Below are 18209 nucleotides of genomic sequence, written 5' to 3'. Positions count from 1 at the left end.
GATACAGGGAAAAACAAATTGATCTTATCTGCATTTAATATTTGGACATGGATGATTTTGTCACGAGTACCCGACTACCAGATAGAGGTACGCATTAGAATACTGTCCCACATATTTGCAACTGTGTCAGTAGCTGTTACATTTGCAATGTAGTCTCAAGCACATTTTAAAGGTTGCTTTGTGCATGCCAACAATTTGTTGTCCACTGTACATATTGGCCCGAATTCACGAAGGTGGTACAAATGAAACCATGGTTTAAACCATGGACAAAATCTATGGAGCGCCAAGTGTCGCATGGAATATTTCGTTACGAAATCAGTCATTTCGTCAATGAAATGATTATTTTGTAACGAAATGACGTATGGTAACTAAATGAATACTTCGTCCACGAAATGATAATTTCGTTAACGAAACGGTCATTTTGTCGACGAAATGACCAATTTCGTAACGAAATATACCGTGCGACACTTGGCACTCCAGTTTTTGTCCATGGTTTAAACCATGGTTTCATTTGTACCACCTTCGTGAATTCGGGCCATTCTGTACATCCCATACCATGATAGAAACAACATGAAAAACTATTGTCCCTGGCACCCTACTGGCTGGAAGTGTGATCATCATTCTATGAAGTTTAATCCCTAATAATACCGGTATATCATTTACTCATTATTTATCTAGCGATCCACGTCCCACAAGTTTTGCTTTTTAGTGGATCATATTTTCCATAAATGAATCTATTTTCCGCACGCCCACGAACTTTAATGCATTGTTCCACCTAATTATTGTATAATGTTGTTAACGGTATATAATTTCTCTCGGGATATTACATGAATCTTTTACAAATGTTTGAACAATATTTCATGACATGTTACTTTGTACTATGTTTTGATTTTTGTTGATTGGAAATAAACTATGATTGAATTGAATTGAATTGAATTCAGAATGCACTTGGGTTGACTTGATTCAATGCCATCCATGGATCAAAATTAAACTAAACCAATTTTGATCTTCACACTTCCTGGCTTATTTTGTTTAGGTGTGCACACTATACTCTATAGGGCCTATGCAGTATAGAATTACACGGTTGTAGAATAATTTGTTTCTCCCGTTCTTTGTTTCATTTTTATGGGGAAGGAAGTCAAATTAAATTTTCGAAGCCATATACTGTAGTTATGTGCCTCAAGTCAAGTTTGTTATCAGTAACAATGGAACTACAACTAAATAATGTACAATGTAGGTACCACTTCATTTTTGGCATGGTTAAAGAAGACTAAGTAAAGGGATTGTATAGTTTTGGTCGAGTCATAACTTCAGCTTTCTAACATTTTCTGGCGAGATAATGAGAAACCTCCTATGAAGTGTGAAAGAGCATGTAATTCCAAGAAGATTTCAACATTTGATGAAAATTGGTTGTGAAATGGGTGAGATATCCAAAACAGAGCGATCCTAATCAAATGTGGGACCCACCTTTTATTACGATCGCTTTGTTTTACATTAATTTAGGATGTCTCAGCCATTCCAAAACCAATTTTCATCAAATAAACTTTGAATTCCTCTTAGAATAGTACAAATATGCTCAGTACTATTTCATAGGTTTCTTGATATCTCACAAAAAGTTAGAAGCCCAATCCTTAACTTCACCAATACTATACCAGCCCTTTAAGTACATATGCATACATGACAATAAATCTCACTTTAACATGCTCTCAGAGATTCATCCCCCCCCCCCACAAGATAAGTAATCAATTTACAAATATTTCAACAAATCTTTATACAAAATGCATTTTTTTTTTTTTTTTTTGCGTCAGTAACCTTGATGCAAGAGGACAGGCTTACCCACTTCCGTTATTAGACAGGACTTGAAGTCACCGCCATTTCCTTCAACATTTTGCTCTATTTAAAGCACCATTCCCCACCATGTTACAAGTCAATATTGTTTCTGAGTAAACTGAAAAGGATAAAAATGTGAGATGTTTCATAAGAATCCAAAACAAGGATTTTTTTTAGCATTCCAAGTTTCACATTTTTATCAAACTACCTACATTCAAGGCACACACAAACAGGCATGTAGGGCCTACATACTTTATGTAAATTAACTAAAGTGATGACTTACAATGTACATTGTAATTAACTACCCATGTACGTGTATCATATACAAAATTGTACAACATCTGGCCTATTGGCAATGATTGGTTTGCACTTCAAGAAGTGTAATTCTTGTTTTTTATTGAATATTTTGCATTTGACAACCTTTTGCCCCTTTAAAGTCTTTGCTACAATTTGTAGATTGCTACAAATGCTAGATCTAGACAAGAAAGTGAAGGATACAAGATTTTCTCTTTGATTTCATGACTAAAAAAAAAGGAAACTCACAATGAAAAGGGCACCTTAGGCGACCACAGCATTGATGATACATGTATATGATGTATAACACTAGTTAGAACTATAGAGTAAAATAAAATCTAAATCTAAAATCTAAATCTATAGAAATGTGTGTGCTTGCTATCATTACAAATGGTCATACCACCGACTGTATCCTTCATTCCATATTTGACAAAAACTTAGATGAACATCAACAAATGTGTACCAAATCTACAAAAAAAAAAAAAAAAAAATCTTGATTAGGTATAAATGTAATCTCTTTGTTTACTCTATATTGACTGTAAAATAAAAGTGCTGAATTATTCCATATCCCCCCCCCCCACACACACACACACACCACCCCCAATGTTCACAATGTCAGTTGCCCAATTCATAATGGCACAAATTTAAAGAGAAAATCAAGATACAGCATAAGCTACACTGCCTGTATGTACAGTCAAATCTGTCTACCATCATACTATAAATTTAGCTGCAGTGCAGGCCTAACTAGATGCCATTCATTGCCTAGATTCTAAGTGAACCATTTTGCGTGTTTCTCTTTGTTCATGAGGTTCACAGGTGCAGAAAGCAGATTAATCCGGGCCGAGTTGACCACACGACATGCACACATCCAAAGTCCCACCACCATGTCCACGCACGGTCGACGTCATGCCCCGGTTGCCTACATCCCGCCAATTTGAGCGGCACAGCATCACTCAACAGCGGCAGTCGCACAGAGATTACAGGCCTTTCTCCGTGCACGACCTTTATCACAATCTCATCACCACCACGAAATTAAGGGGAACGTTTCTGGGTAATAAAAGTCACTTTGATGAAGTGTTGGGTAAATTTGCAAAAGCCATATTATTGACAAAGGTGTAAACATGGGCTAAACATGCTCCAGATATTAATATTCATTTTCTTGAGCTGGATAAGAGCGTTTACATTTCCAAGAATGTACGAGACAATTTTAAGAACACATCAAAACCCACTTGGTACATATAAAGCATGTCGCGTGTGTACAATGCTCACTGCATGCACGCTGCGCTCAAAGCGCCACGCCGACAGGATTACCACATCCCGTGAAGTCGAGCTAAATTTTCGCGATGTTCGCAAGAATTATGACCTAAAGCTCGGTACGGATGTAGTCTTTAGTAAGCTATCGACGAGAATCAGCGCAATTCAACGCCGCTATGAGTAAGCAGCACAAGAAATTATCGGTTACTTTCGGCTCGTTACTCACCATGGTGCCTCTGTTTGTTCTCGGTGAAAGATGGCAACGCGAGGCTTGCGCATGCGCAGAAAACGAACGATACCGGCGTCATTCTTGTTGAGGATAGGAATGCATGCACATGATACACTCGCGATATCGTGTGTGTCGTCGGCGGGTCGCTCGCCACAGCTCGCTCCCAAAGCTTTTGCCGAATACGAGTTTTGTATCTTGTTTGATGTCACTGGCTGAATGCACAAAGCCCATTTTCAATCTCTCTTTTTATTACCAAATGAAGCATCACCGATATGAACGGGGCATAATTGCATTGTTGACATTCTTCGCTTTTAATGGCATGCCACGAGCAAGGCACGCGAGGTGGTCACACCCGTGCCTCAAACGTGGTGGTAACGCGGCATTCTCCTCTACGGATCGGAGCAGATGATTTGCATAAATAAGTGCCCGCCGTTGAGAAAAATTCCGCCAAATTCTGAAGACGTTTTCTTTTTTCCTTTCCGCCTCGAACATGCTCAACTGCTTCCGGCCTAAAACTTCGGTTCGGCCCGTTAGGTCGGTGACCACTCGTTTATCACTTGAACTGTAAACTCGGTTTTTCTTTGTAGGCCTACTTGTAAAATGATTTTTTACATTCCTCGATCGCCAAGTTCATTGTACAAAGATAAAAACGTAATACAGCAAGGCACAACTTATTTTGTCATGGAATTCTTTGTCATATAAGTATACGAAAATTTCTGGCTTATTTTCAACGAATAGTTGTTGATATTGTAAACATAATTTCGTCCTTTTTTTTTTCATCACTTGTATTAGGCCCATTAGGCAGGGCTGCACACTAACCCATTTTTTCTGCCGGTCCAACCTGTCTCTGTCGGACCGGTAAATGCCCCGGTTTACCATTTTTTACCGGTCCGAACAGAAAATTTACCGGTCAACAACGACAACCTAAAAAAACATTAAATGATTTGCAAACTTATTTTCTTGTTTTTTTATGGACGTACCCCCTTACCCATGTACATTTTACAGATTAATATTTTTTTTTAAACTTGCATTATTTATTGCACAAGAAATTAAAAAAAAAAGATAGGAAAAAATAGAATGTTTGTTTGTGAATTACAGTGTAAAATGATAATGAACAAAATCAGATTGTATCAAATGCGTTTGTGACTTTTTCTAAACATCGGCGCACGAACTTGCTGCGTAACCTGCTCTTGGTGGTCAGTTGGATTGCGACGATTTAATGAATTATTTTAGCTGTGATATTTTCTTTATTTTTCTCCCGATAATCTATTCGCATTGTGCATGCGTTCTTGAAAGGTACACGACATGTAGGGCCGAATTCGCAATCCTTTTTGCGCCCCGATTTCCACCTAAAATATTAGCGGGATTGTGACGATTTCATAAATTACTTCGGCTGTAATATTTTCAGATGCAAGCGCCAAAAGAGGCTGAAAATGTGTCCTTTATTTTTCCCGATAAACTCTTCGAATTTCGTAAGAGCGTTCTTAAAAAAAAAGATGCACCACATGGCCGAATTCATGATACTTTTTGCGCCTATTTCTACCTCAAATATCAGCGGGATTGTGACGATTTCATAAATTACTTCGGCTGTAATCTTTTATGATGCAAGCGCCAAAAGAAGTTGAAAATGTGTTCTTTATTTTTCCCGATAAACTCTTCGAATTTCGTAAGTGCGTTCTTAAAAAGATGCACCACATGGCCAAATTCATGATACTTTTTGCGCCTATTTCTACCTCAAATATCAGCGGAATTGTGGCAATTTCATGAATTACTTCGGATGTAACTTTTTGTGATGCACGCACCGGCGAGAATGGTTGAAAATGCGTTCTTTATTTTTCTCCCCATAATCTCTTCCCATTCCGTACATGCGTTCTTGAAAGGTATACGACACGGCAGAATTCACGATCCTTTTTGCGCCTATTTCTACCTAAAATATCAGCGGGATTGCGATGATTTTATGAATAACTTCGGCTGTAATCTTTTATGATAACGCGCCAAAATGGGTTGAAAATGTGTCCTTTATTTTTCCCGGATAAACTCTTCCCATTTCGTAAATGCGTGATTAAAAGATATACGACACGGCCAAAAATCATGATTCTTTTTGCGCCTATTGTTTCCTCAAACTTCAACGGGATTGCGATGATTTCATGAATTATTATTCGGCTGTAATCTTTATGATGCACTGGCCAAAAGGGGTTGAAAATGTGTCCTGTATTTTTCTCCCAATAATCTCTTCGCATTTCGTACATGCGTATACGACACGGCTGAATTCACGATCCTTTTATCGCCTATTTCTACATTAAATATCAGCCGAATTGTGGCAATTTCATGAATTACTTCAGATGTAATCTTTTGTGATGCACGCACCAGCTAGAATGGTTGAAAATGCGTTCTTTATTTTTCTCCCCATAATTTCTTCGCAATCCGTACATGCGTTCTTGAAGGTATACGACACGGCCGAATTCACGATCCTTTTTGCGTCTATTTCTACCTGAAATATCAGCGGGATTGCGATGATTTCATGTATGACTTCGGATGCAATCTTTTATGATACACGCGCCAAAAGGGGTTGAAAATGTGTCCTTTATTTTTCCCCGATAAACTCTTCGCATTTCGTAAATGCGTTCCTAAAAGATACACGACACGGCCAAAAATCATGATTCTTTTGCGCCTATCGTTTCCTCAAACTTCAACGGGATTGCGATGATTTTATGAATTATTATTCGGCTCTAATCTTTATGATGCACGGGCCAAAAGGGTTTGAAAATGTGTCCTGTATTTTTCACCCAATAATCACTTCGCATTGCGTACATGCCTATACGTCACGGCCGAATTCACGATCCTTTTAGCGCCTATTTCTACATCAAATATCAGCGGGATTGCGATATGTCATTAATTATTTCGGCTGAAATCTTTTGTGATACATTCACCAGAAGGGTTGAAAATGCGTTCTTTATTTGTCACCCGATAATTTCTTCGCATTTGTGCATGCGTTTTCAAAATTATACATTGCATGCAGGGTCGAATTCGATATTCTTTTTGCGCCTATTATTGTTTACTCAAATTCCAACGGGATTGCGAAATTTTCATGAATTACTATTCGGCTGTAATCTATATGATGCAAGCGTCAAAAGGGGTGAAAATGTGTCCTTTATTTTTCTCCCTCTAATCTTTTCCCATTTCGTACATGCGTTCTTAAAAGGTATACGACACGGCCGAATTCACGATCCTTTTTGCGCCTATTTCTACCTCAAATATCAGCGGGATTGTGGCGATTTCATGAACTACTTCAGATGTAATTTTTTATGATGCACGCACCAGAAGGGTAAAATGTGTTTTGTATTTTTCTCCCGATAATCTCGTCGCATTTGTGCATGCGTTTTTGATAACCAACACGGCATGCAGGACTGAATTCAAGATCCTTTTTGCGCCTATTATTTCCTCAAATTTCAACGGGATTGCGTTGATTTCATGAATTGTTATTCGGCTGTAATCTTTTATGATGCACTCACCAAAATGTGTCCTTTATTTATTATTTTTTTTCTCCTCTATAATCTCTTCGCATTTCGTACATAAGCTTTTGAAAGATACGACGCGGCCGGTCGAATAGATGATCCTTTTTGGGACGATTTCTACCGCAAATATGTAAGCGGGACTGCCATGATTTCATGATTTTTTTCCCTCCCTAGTATTAGCTATTCACATTTTGTGCATGCGTTCTTAAAAAGTACACGGAAGAGCCGATTTCGTGATCCTTTTTGCGCCTATCTTCATTATGAGACCATTCGGAGCGAATGAAAATATTCATTTGTGAAATGACTGTGTAAAATGAAAATGAACGCAATCAGATCCATTTACTGTATCGCTGAATATCGAATGTGTTTTTACTTTTTCTAAAAATCGACACAAGTAAATTAGTTCTAACATAACTGCCACGCTGCTGCGAAGCCGCGATCGGATCGATCTTGCGTTAAAAAAAATCATGAGTAAAATGACCCGGCAGAAATGCGTGCGCTTCTATCAATGCTTCTTGTCTGGCATGACCGCCGATCGCAAGCAAACGAAAAGCAGTTACACTGTACATGCTCTGCATGTATTGCATTGCATGGCAGTGCGTGCTCAGCGCCAAATGCGCAAGCGAGGGCGAATAACTGGTCGACTGCTAGTGCTCAAAACTAATGTATGTTTACTGTACAAAGTGCACCGGTAGACATAAACGAAAACTTGCGTAAAACTTGCTGAACAGTGCGATATCTTGCATTCTGCTTCTCCCTGATCGGGGCTGCTCTTTTTCTTTCTACTGACCCCACCAATGCTTTTTTTTTTTTTTTTTTTTTTTTTTTTTTTTTACTGGTCATGTCGGACCGGTAACTTGTGGATTTCCTGAAAAGTTACCGGTCCGACAGTGACTTTTACCGGTCTTTGACCGTCGGACCGGCGCTAGTGTGCAGCCCTGCATTAGGCCTACATTGGGCCCTATAATTTGACTGTTGTCATCACCATTATCATTATAGGCCTATTACCATCGCATTAGGGTCCTATTGATATCATGAATATCATTATCATTATTATCATCATTCTTAATGATCTTTCCCATGATAAAGGCAATGTTCAATAGTATCAAATATAAAAATGTTCAGTAATAAGATTATTCTAGTTATTGTTATCGATTTATTATTATTGTAATTATCATTATCATCATTATCATTATTATTATAATTATCATTATTGTTATTACTGTTATTACTATTATTTTCATTTTCATTATTATTATTATCATCATCATCACCATCTAGGCCCTATTATTATTAGGGCCTAGTTAATTTCACGTTTCTTTTCTGGACACCCCACAGCGGTATACTAGAACGATCAGGAAAATGAATCAAATATTTTTTTTAATTTTTGTTTAAATGAATAGGAACTCTATTTAAAGACAATATCTCAAGGCTATATATATGTTACGAAAAGAGCACTTCACTCATCTGCCCATCACGCTCCTCCAATTTCCATTGAAAATCAACTTGATTGCCTGATTATTAGCAGTTGGCCTATAGGTTAAGGGAATGTGTACTTTTCATAAAATGTGAAGACTGGTGAATTCTTCATCAAAATCATAGTGATATATTTTTATTCAGTGCAACTGTTTAACAAAGTGCTCTACATCGACGCATTCATTGAAGCAAAGAAGTCATTATAAATATAAGTGTTCTTTTTTTTTTTATTTAAATCACCTCAAATTCAAGTATATATAGGTGCGGAAAGTTGATGTTTTGTGTCGTTGTTCCACTATAGGCCCTGCACTTGACATTTCACAAGAAAGCCTATATACGGACATCACGATTTTGATATGCAAATTGTGGAATATATAGAAGATAAGAGTTAGGCCTAATGAGATATGAACTATGAAAGGAAAGGAATCTTCATAAGCATTGACTGTGGTTGCTGTTAACCTAAAACAGAAATGATTAAATTTCCTGCATCGCGACAATCAATTTTATTGCGTAGGGCGTGTAATGGTGCGGGCCATATAGCTATATACTAATTCCCTTTCTCCGTTAATTCTAGCTGAGATCCACTAAAGACATTGTGAATATAAAAGATAAGAAAAAAAAAACACACACACGCGAAAAGCAAACCAAGCAATGGCAAATGAAACAAACATTTTTATGCAAGGAGGAAGTATTTTGGGGTGATGTTTCGGGCATAAATTGATAATTATGCTTAAATCACAGTTTCTGTTGAGATGGGGCTCCAGGTTTCCGATTGTTTTTTCTTTTATGATGATTTTTCTCTCTTTTATGAAATATGGAAAAGCATATATACAATTCTAATAAGAATTCAACGTTTATTTGAGGATGTCCAAAACAAAGTGATCCCAATAAAATGTGGGACCATTCTTTTATCGGGATCGCCCTGTTGGTGAAAAACATTCTTCCACAAATTGGTTCTTTCCAATTAACGAAATGAATTTATGCTCATTTACTTCTTAAACGGTATAGTATTTGTGGAGATGAGAATAATTGAGCTTTAACTTTTTGCGAGATTTAACCACTTATGAAATGTTGCATGCATAAGAGCTTACCATTCTTTGAAGGGGACTTCAAAGTTTGTTTGATGAAAATCAGTTTAGAAATGGCTGAGATATCCACAAAATAAAGTAAAACAAGGCGTTCCTAATAAAAGACGGGTCAGTGATACTCCATGAGAGGAGCTGCATGACATGGATGCTGACTGGATTATTATAATCATCATCCAAGCGGACAAACTTTTTCATCTATCTGCATGCACCAACTTGATGCATTTTAATATGTACTTGGAATCCATGCACTTTGTATTATAAATTATTGTAGCTCCTGCATGTATTTTTAAGTCACCGGAAAAGCATTCTCGTTGTCAAAAACATCCTTTGTTGTGAAGTTATGCAAACAATTTGAGTGATATGTTAATAAGCCAGTTCGGGGTTCCACTTTGAGCATGAGCAGAAAAAGGTCATCAGTACCGGCAGAGCATGTTGGTTTTTAGATTCACTGAGATAAGCATCTGTGATGTAATGATTATGTGATCATTATGAGTGGTGCTTGCTAGCACATCCACCTGACAGCAAATGCGGTATTTGACAATATCAATAGAAAAAGATTGTTAATACATTCAATGCGAAATAATGAAATGGATGCTTTCCAAAGTGCTAATTGATGGATCATTCTGGTCACCTGGTCTACGCAAGTTCATTCTTTCTTTGAACATGACTGATGAATTCCATAAATTGTTACGTCGGGTAAGCTGAAATACCTTCTCTCGCTTGAAAACTCGTGGAGTGCCTAATCAACTGAGAAAGAAGAAAGGTCATTTGTACCGATGTGCCCATGAGCTAACCCCGAACTGGCTTATTAGGTAAACCGGTCTAGAATGATGCCTGTTAGTTTACATTCACTTTGCGTGCATGCATACGTAAGCATCATTAATTCAAATTGTCAATGGCAAGCCTCGAGAAAATTTCAGGCAACCTGAGGATCGCAACGCATACGTTTTTTTTTTTTTTTTCATTGAAGTGGTTGAATAATTTGAATACATTATAATAACTTAATGTACTAGTATACGTCATTCGTTCTTCCCGAGGACGTATTTAACGAACTATCCAAATCACTTGTTTCCACATGGGTACGTAAATATACTGACATGCCATTTAAAAAATTGAAACCAAATTGACTTGTTGCTGCAAGGGCAAATCTCTGACAAGACTTGATACATGAAACAAACACCATTCTACAGTTAGTTTCAATTAATGGGTTGGGATGGCTATAAGAATCTAAAAATTCATGAAATTTTTGAGAGTCATATATAAATTATGTTTTCACACACACACAAAGTGGCAGGCCTAATGGTTGAAACTGTTGAAACATATATCAAAATGGTTTGGACAGAAAGGGAGCTGTCGTATAGTGGCTCAGTGGGTCCGACAACACACTGCCAGCATCAGGTTCGGGGTTCGAGTCTATAATGTGTACCAGGGGCCATGGAATGTTTTCTTTTTCTCGTGCCAGGAAAAGACATGCATAACGGCGCTCAAACCATTGAAATCTCCCATTTTAACATTATCTGCGTTTTTAAAAGATGGACGCTATCATAATGTATTTCGCGGCAACATAATAATGACTGAACAAACGAAAACTCGCTCGAAAGTGCGTGGGATTAGCTCTATAAATTTATCCATGAATATTGGATATAAATTATAGTGACATACCCATTGAATTGTCTGGAGACTGATAGATGCTACATTATTACTTATTCTATTGAGGTTGTCGGCTGCTTCGTAATGGCGCATTATACCCGTGTATGGTTATACGGAAGGGGTGCATTCATTCATAGTTCTGGCTGGATCTAGGCAATAATTAGAAATAGAATACATTTAATGTATGTAATTTCATGAAAGTAAATCCTAAGCCATAATGCTCAGCTTTGGTATTATCATGTTATGATTATGTCGTATATCAGACGAAAAAAAAAAATGGTAAAGATTTTAGTTTGAAAAAGGGGACCTATATTTACATAAGGATTATCATTTGAAGAGTTTGTTTGCAAAAACCGATAAGTCCATATTTGCCAAATGGAGATATTTGCGATTAAAGGTCAAGAAAAATAAAGAGAATAATAAGAAAATTTTTGCTTCTTTTGACCATAACTTCAAAAATATACCTTTATATGTAGTGACCAATATATCATTTAAAAGATATTATTTTGTACTTTATGACAAAGATCGTACTTCAAAATCTTCAAAAATGGACTTATCGGTTTTTGCAAACAAACCCTTCATTTGTTACGGGAATTTCAATATTTCGTTCTCTTCATAAAACAGTGATACTTGGAGCAACGCCATAAAGCGCAAATTAGAGTCACTAAGTTTCCTGTTGACTTGCCTTTCGTCTCCTCTGATTATTTTGCTTTTTCGACTTGAAATCAGATTGCATAAGTTATAATCGTCATTAACCTAAGTCTTGTAAAATGACCTATATAATTATATATGATATTATACGGCTGAGCAACAATTTTTATGGGGAATGGTTGCAGTTTCTAGACTGAAAAAAAAAAAATCTTGAACACCGTATCCTTTTTCTTTTTGCACAAAACAATGGGAAAGTTGTCAGTTTACACTTAATGCTTCTTCTTATAGGTGCGTGTTGGATGTGACCGATATACCACTCTTTGTTAGCAAAGTCAACTGGGATGTCCACGGTGGATTCCATGTCCAGATTGAAATCAGCGAAAAAAAAACGAAATCAAACTTCATACAGAAAATTGAAGTTTCGTTACAGTCAGACTAAAATCACAAAATATATAATCATGAAATTCCAAACGTCTTCACGAAATAGTGACGATGGTCTAAGTCACAATAATAATGCAGATTACGTTAAATGACTAAAAAAAAAACCTGTTAGCGCCTGTCTTGTTTGACGCCTTCTGTTAATGAATAATATTTTTCTCAAACTGGGCACCTAAAATCGATGAAAACAATGTAAATCACTGACAAAGGTATTATCCAAAAACATGGCTCGACATTGTGAGTCTAAAAGTGATACCCAATTATTTGAGTGACGAAGTATTGCTTTCTTCTTAATTCGTCATACGTGTACTTCCACTTTTCGTCCTTCAACCTAAAACTCTATAATGCGCCCTTTGCTCCAAACAGGCCCCACCCCTCATCCCAAATATTGTAGTCTATGACACCAAACTCCTCCTCAGCCCAGAATATATTACCCCCCCCCCATCACTATGATCCCCCCCCCCCCCCCCCCTTCACCCCGGCCTCGCTCCCTGTGCGACCCTTCACGCGAGGATGCACGAATTTCACATGATTATGACGCGGCGTGCTGGCGTCTAATTTTACATTTCCTTTCATCCAATGGCAGCTATCGCGCCATCGGGATTGGACAATCTGTTAGTTCCTGCGAGAAAGTGAATCGGGGGGAAGCCGCTTATAAAGCAAGTGAACACTTAGGGGTGCAAAAGAAAAGAAAAAGGAAAACGTGAACGTTTCCTAAAAAAGTCACCCCTCACTCTCGGTACCCTCCCCCTCCCCACTGTACAAAAGAAAGCTAGAGGAGAAAGAAAGAGAGAAGAAAATAGGGCAAATTCCTGTCCTTCATTACCCCTTTTAAAATGTTGATGCAAGTTATTTACATGAACAGCAAAAAAGAGTCCAAATAACACTTTGATAGGTCTGAAACGTAATTTATTTGGGGGCATCTAGTAGGAATCATAAAAAGTGATAGGCCTATCTAAGACATCTAAAGTGCTCGTGAGGTTTGCTATATACCACTTTATAGTCGATCTTTCGGCTTCCTGACTGTGTTTAGCATATAAACCGATAACACGTTTTGCTGTTCATGTATTGATATGATAGCCATCGGACTGTCGGAGACCATTTGGCACCATGAGTTTCCTGAACTCGATCCGATCATTATTTCAAAACTGATGGGTGTTCTTTTTCCTAAACATGATGATTCAATCAATGTATATTAGAAATATTAAATAAAAATAATAAAATCTATAATAGAATATTGGAAATTGGACGAGAGAAGAATACTGGCGTCTAAGTTCATTTCGGACGGTTACCGGAGGCTCGCATGCCACATTCTTTGAGTAAATCTTTTACGTTTATGCTTATATTTTTCAGAATAACATTATATTAGTATACAACAGCACAAGATATTCCAATACGTCTCTATAATTCAGAAACTAACGATAAATAAGGTTTAGCTGCAAGTTGCAGATGTCGGGATTCAAGAATCTTAAAGATTTGCTGTTCTCCATCGTTTGAAATGAAGGACATGAATATAACCCATTCAAAAAAAAAATGCTTAGATATCGAGCTCAACTGTGAGTAAACGATTTTCAGTTTTTCAGTTTTTAACACAACAGGAGCCTATAATTTGTATATTATTATCACTTCGCAGGTGCGATGCTCTTGTAGGCCCAATAATACACGTACTATATAAGAATGAACAATGCAAGTACTCGTATTGTACACACAGTTGCCGATAACGAGGGCAGAGTTCAAAGGTTGCGTATTGTACCCCCCAACTCAACCCTCTTCCGGTTTATGGTTTTTGTTCCTTGTTTTCCTCTTTTTGTATCGTCCTTACAAAGTTATAGGCCCTACTTCCTGGCCTCGACTCCAAGCTATCTGAAACAAAAGTCTTGTTGCTGTTTTTTATGTTAATCCCACCTATAACACACCAAGCACACACTCAAACACACACAGCCTGACACACGCACACACGCACACACACAAAATACATGGTGGATAACACGCATGCTGAATGTCATAGAGAGAAAGCAGCCTGCTGGCGATAGAACCTCTGGACGAAATCTCTTGTCCGTATTAGTTAAAAATATGTCCCATTAGCTCAAAATCAACGTGTTATAATGTCAAATTGATAGATAACAATGAAGAGAGATGCGCTATGATACAATAATACTATTGAGTTAAACATTGATGAACAGACACTCAGGCAGATAGACTGATAAGTAACTGAATGGAATAGAATACAGGATAAACGATATTAACGGGATGGTATAGTATTGGTAGAGATGAGGATTGGGCTTTTAACTTTTTGTGAGATACTGAAAACCCACTTATAATAGTACTAGGACAGAGCATACCATTCTAAGAGGAACTCAAAGTTTATTTGATGAAAATCGATTCTGGAATGGATGAGACATCTAAAAAAAAAAAGGTAAAACAAATCGATCATAATAAAAGGTGGGTCCCATCTTTTATTTGGATTGCTCTGTTTTGGATATCTCAGCCATTTCAAAACCAATTTTCATCGAATGAATGATGAGTTTCTCTTGGAATTACATGCTGTTTCATATTTCATTAGAGGTTTCTTGTTAGCTCACCAAAAATGTTAGAAACATGAAATTGCATCTTACCCAAAAATGGACAATCCCTTTAATTATGATGTATCTTAAAACATGAACATGTTTGTACAATGAATAAACGATCGAGGATATCATATTTTATAAAAGACTTCGCGCTTCATGACTGAAGTTATGTCATTGATTGGGGCAGTGGAAGATCATTATATTGAATAAAGCTTGGGTTTACTATTGTTGTCGTCGTCATCTTTGCTATTGCTAAATTTATTTCAGCTGTAAACTAGGAGAATATTCTTTGGTGCAACCATCGATGAGCTCTTGTGTTTGCATAAACAATGATGAAGTGTCAATGAGACGATGAGTGACGATCTCGAACCTAACATAGATACCCTGAAAAGTTGCTGCAATAATATTTCAATTTCGACTGATCTGTTGACCAAGATTTGGGGCAACCAAGGAAACCATGGATCACACGGACGAAGAAGGAAACGGCGTAGGATGAACATTTTGCTAAGTCGATGATGAATCATAATAGTCACGAGTTTGTCCCGACGAGGAAAAACTGAAGTCGTTTATCAGTCTTTTCAATCGCTGATCGTGATCATTTTGTTTCCATTTAAAACATCTAACGCTCAATATAGTGGACATAAACGTGACAAGAGATAAATGGGGAAAGACAAAGAGGCAGAATGGAAGGAATCACGTGATGACGTAAATTACGAAATGTTCTCATTTGACTTTGAGGGAAAAGGATGCAGTTGTTATAATGAGAGAGGAGGGTACTCTGTATATCATATACGCTGTTATTTTCGCGTACAGTTATTTTCGCGAATGAGGTCATAGACATTTTTGCAAGATGTTGTTTTCGCGAATTGACGCCGACGCAGCTAGCATATATGGACTATCACCAAACGCATCGAGATAATTATTTTCGCGGGTTGTTAAATTCGCGATCCAACTGTGATTCGCAAAATTCGCGAAAATTAAACCCTCGCGAAAAACAGCTTATGATACCGTCGTCCCTACGTCTCGTAATAATTAGTACAGCTAAACCACGATGCCTTTGGCAAACTGTATTAGAGATGACTTGGAATTGCGTGGCAAAATACAAATGCGATTCACATCGAGCGAGCATCTTTTTTTTTTTTCTACCTACTCATTAAAAGCTCGAAGTTTTGGCAGTATACGTTTTGCAATGATCGAGAGTTACTTCACAACCAAATCTAAAATATTGAAGCTAATTTTTCCGCGCATAGGACCTACATGGAGAAAGAATAACCTTTCAAAACTGACAAACCATTAATTCGAAACGGGCATTTCACACTGAAAATAGAAATTTAGTTGATGTCTGGAACAAATTCACACAATGCATTGTTTTCCTGAACCCCTGATAGAAAGAAACCCACGTCCTCGACCCACGCACGGAGTTTCCGCATTTTATGAGTAATGTGCCGCCCTCTAGCGGGCTACATGTACGCGTCTTTCGCCAAAGTTAAAATAGATGATGATAAACAAAGGGCCTCTGACCGCAAAATGCACAAATCTCAGAATCTCGAATCTCTATCAGCGTATTATACTGTGGTAGACTTGTCAAATTTAATTCCCTAACGTATACAATATGATAGAAAGACATTATAGTTGGTCATTGCATGCACCTCTTCGTTCGCCACACCACTTTGGCATGGCTGTCTGTGGACCCCATGCCAGGATAAATCGCCGACGTATTTAATGATCAAAATTTGGGTTTGTTTTTGTTTTGTTTTTCTTACGAATTTCAAAAGCTTATCCCTACGTGGACTTTTCAAGAGGACTATGTGCATTCGATCACCGGTTTCCTTTTGATCTCTTCCTAGTTTTCAGGACATCGAATAAAGTATTATTCTCCGCAGGCTTATGGGCTCCGCTATCAGTGATTCGTTTTCTGCTTTCCTATAAAAAGTTTGAACCAGGCTGTTCTGTTTCTCCATTTTATTACCCCAACCCAACATTAGAAAGAATTTCAACTAGAATGAGCTACTAGTTATCTGTACACAATGCAGTTTGATAACATCTATTGGGTCCTACCCCTGTGTTATATCAAGACGTCGGATGTGCAAATCGTTCCTATCCGGACATTTCTAATAAACCAGCGGGACGAAAGACGCTCGTGGAGCGGTACTCCTCGATCACGTACCTCGATTAGTACAACTACTTTTATTGCTAGAAAAGTGCTTTGTTGCCATCATTGTTGACAATTTATACTAGTTTTAAACCACCACTGATTTCCCTCCCCCGACGATCGGCTTTATGATAACCACAGTCACGACTAAAGATGAATGAATAAATAAATAAAAAGGATAGTCCCTATACACGAGTTTAGATTAAAACTAACTTTCGGGCAACTCCAGGCTGCAGAAAAAAAAAAAAACCCAACATTTGGATTCGCCGTTTCAAGTGTCGAGTCGCTCCCTCCCCCCCCCAAAAAAAAAAGAAACAAAAAACAAAAACAAAACAAAGCAAAATGAAACATACATAAACAAACAAAAGTTGTACTAATCACAATTGATTGAGACTGCTAACTTTATGTGTATTCTCTTCTCAGTGTGAAATGCCCGTTTCTAGTGAAATGTTATTTTAAAAAGATTCAAATCCTTTCCCCACGTACTGTATGAGCGGAAAAAAGTTAGCTTCAATATAATGTGGTTATGAAGTAATCTCCATCGATTGCAAAGCCTACCACAAAAACTTAAGAGCTTGTAATGAGCAGGTAGTGAAAAAAAAAAGAAGAAAGTTATCTTCAATATAAATTAATGTTATGAAGTACATGTAACTCTCCATCGATTGCGTAAGTAGTGGAAAAACTGCCACACAGCCACAGCCAAGTACACGGCACTGCCCAGTTATCTGAAAGAGCGCCATCTCTTGTCACACATTTTCACCATCACTGACATCGTTGTTGTACCCGACCAGTGAGAATTTTCGGACAGAAGTGGATATTGTGCTCAACAACTAATCCGTGACTAAACTTTTACCCTGTGCCACTGAAAGTCGTGAAATGTGGAATGATTCTCAGCAATTTTATTCCCTCTCATCGGACTCCCCCATCTCCTCCTCCTCCATCACATTGTTTAAACTTATCCTCCTCCTTACTGTACTGAGCATTATCATTCGTCTGCATTATCATCATCATCGTCATCATCATCAATATCGATCATAATTTCAGTCATCATCACCATCATCATCA

General features: G+C 37.6%; 1 protein-coding gene across 1 annotated transcript in view; it reads right to left on the bottom strand.

The window, feature by feature from the left end:
* Positions 1 to 3694, bottom strand: part of LOC140235583 (dynein axonemal intermediate chain 7 homolog) — a 40253-nt gene extending 36559 nt beyond the window's left edge. Inside the window, exon 1 of the mRNA XM_072315588.1 lies at positions 3605 to 3694. Within this exon, the coding sequence (XP_072171689.1) occupies positions 3605 to 3607 (3 nt within the window). The 5' untranslated portion in view covers positions 3608 to 3694. The remainder of the gene's footprint in view (positions 1 to 3604) is intronic.
* Positions 3695 to 18209: the final 14515 nt, after the last annotated feature.

The sequence above is a fragment of the Diadema setosum genome, chromosome 12 (genome assembly GCF_964275005.1).
Source record: "Diadema setosum chromosome 12, eeDiaSeto1, whole genome shotgun sequence".
Taxonomy (NCBI): Eukaryota; Metazoa; Echinodermata; class Echinoidea; order Diadematoida; family Diadematidae; genus Diadema; species Diadema setosum.
The sequence above is the reverse complement of the archived record's forward strand: the minus strand, read 5'-3'. Positions and strand labels throughout refer to the sequence as shown.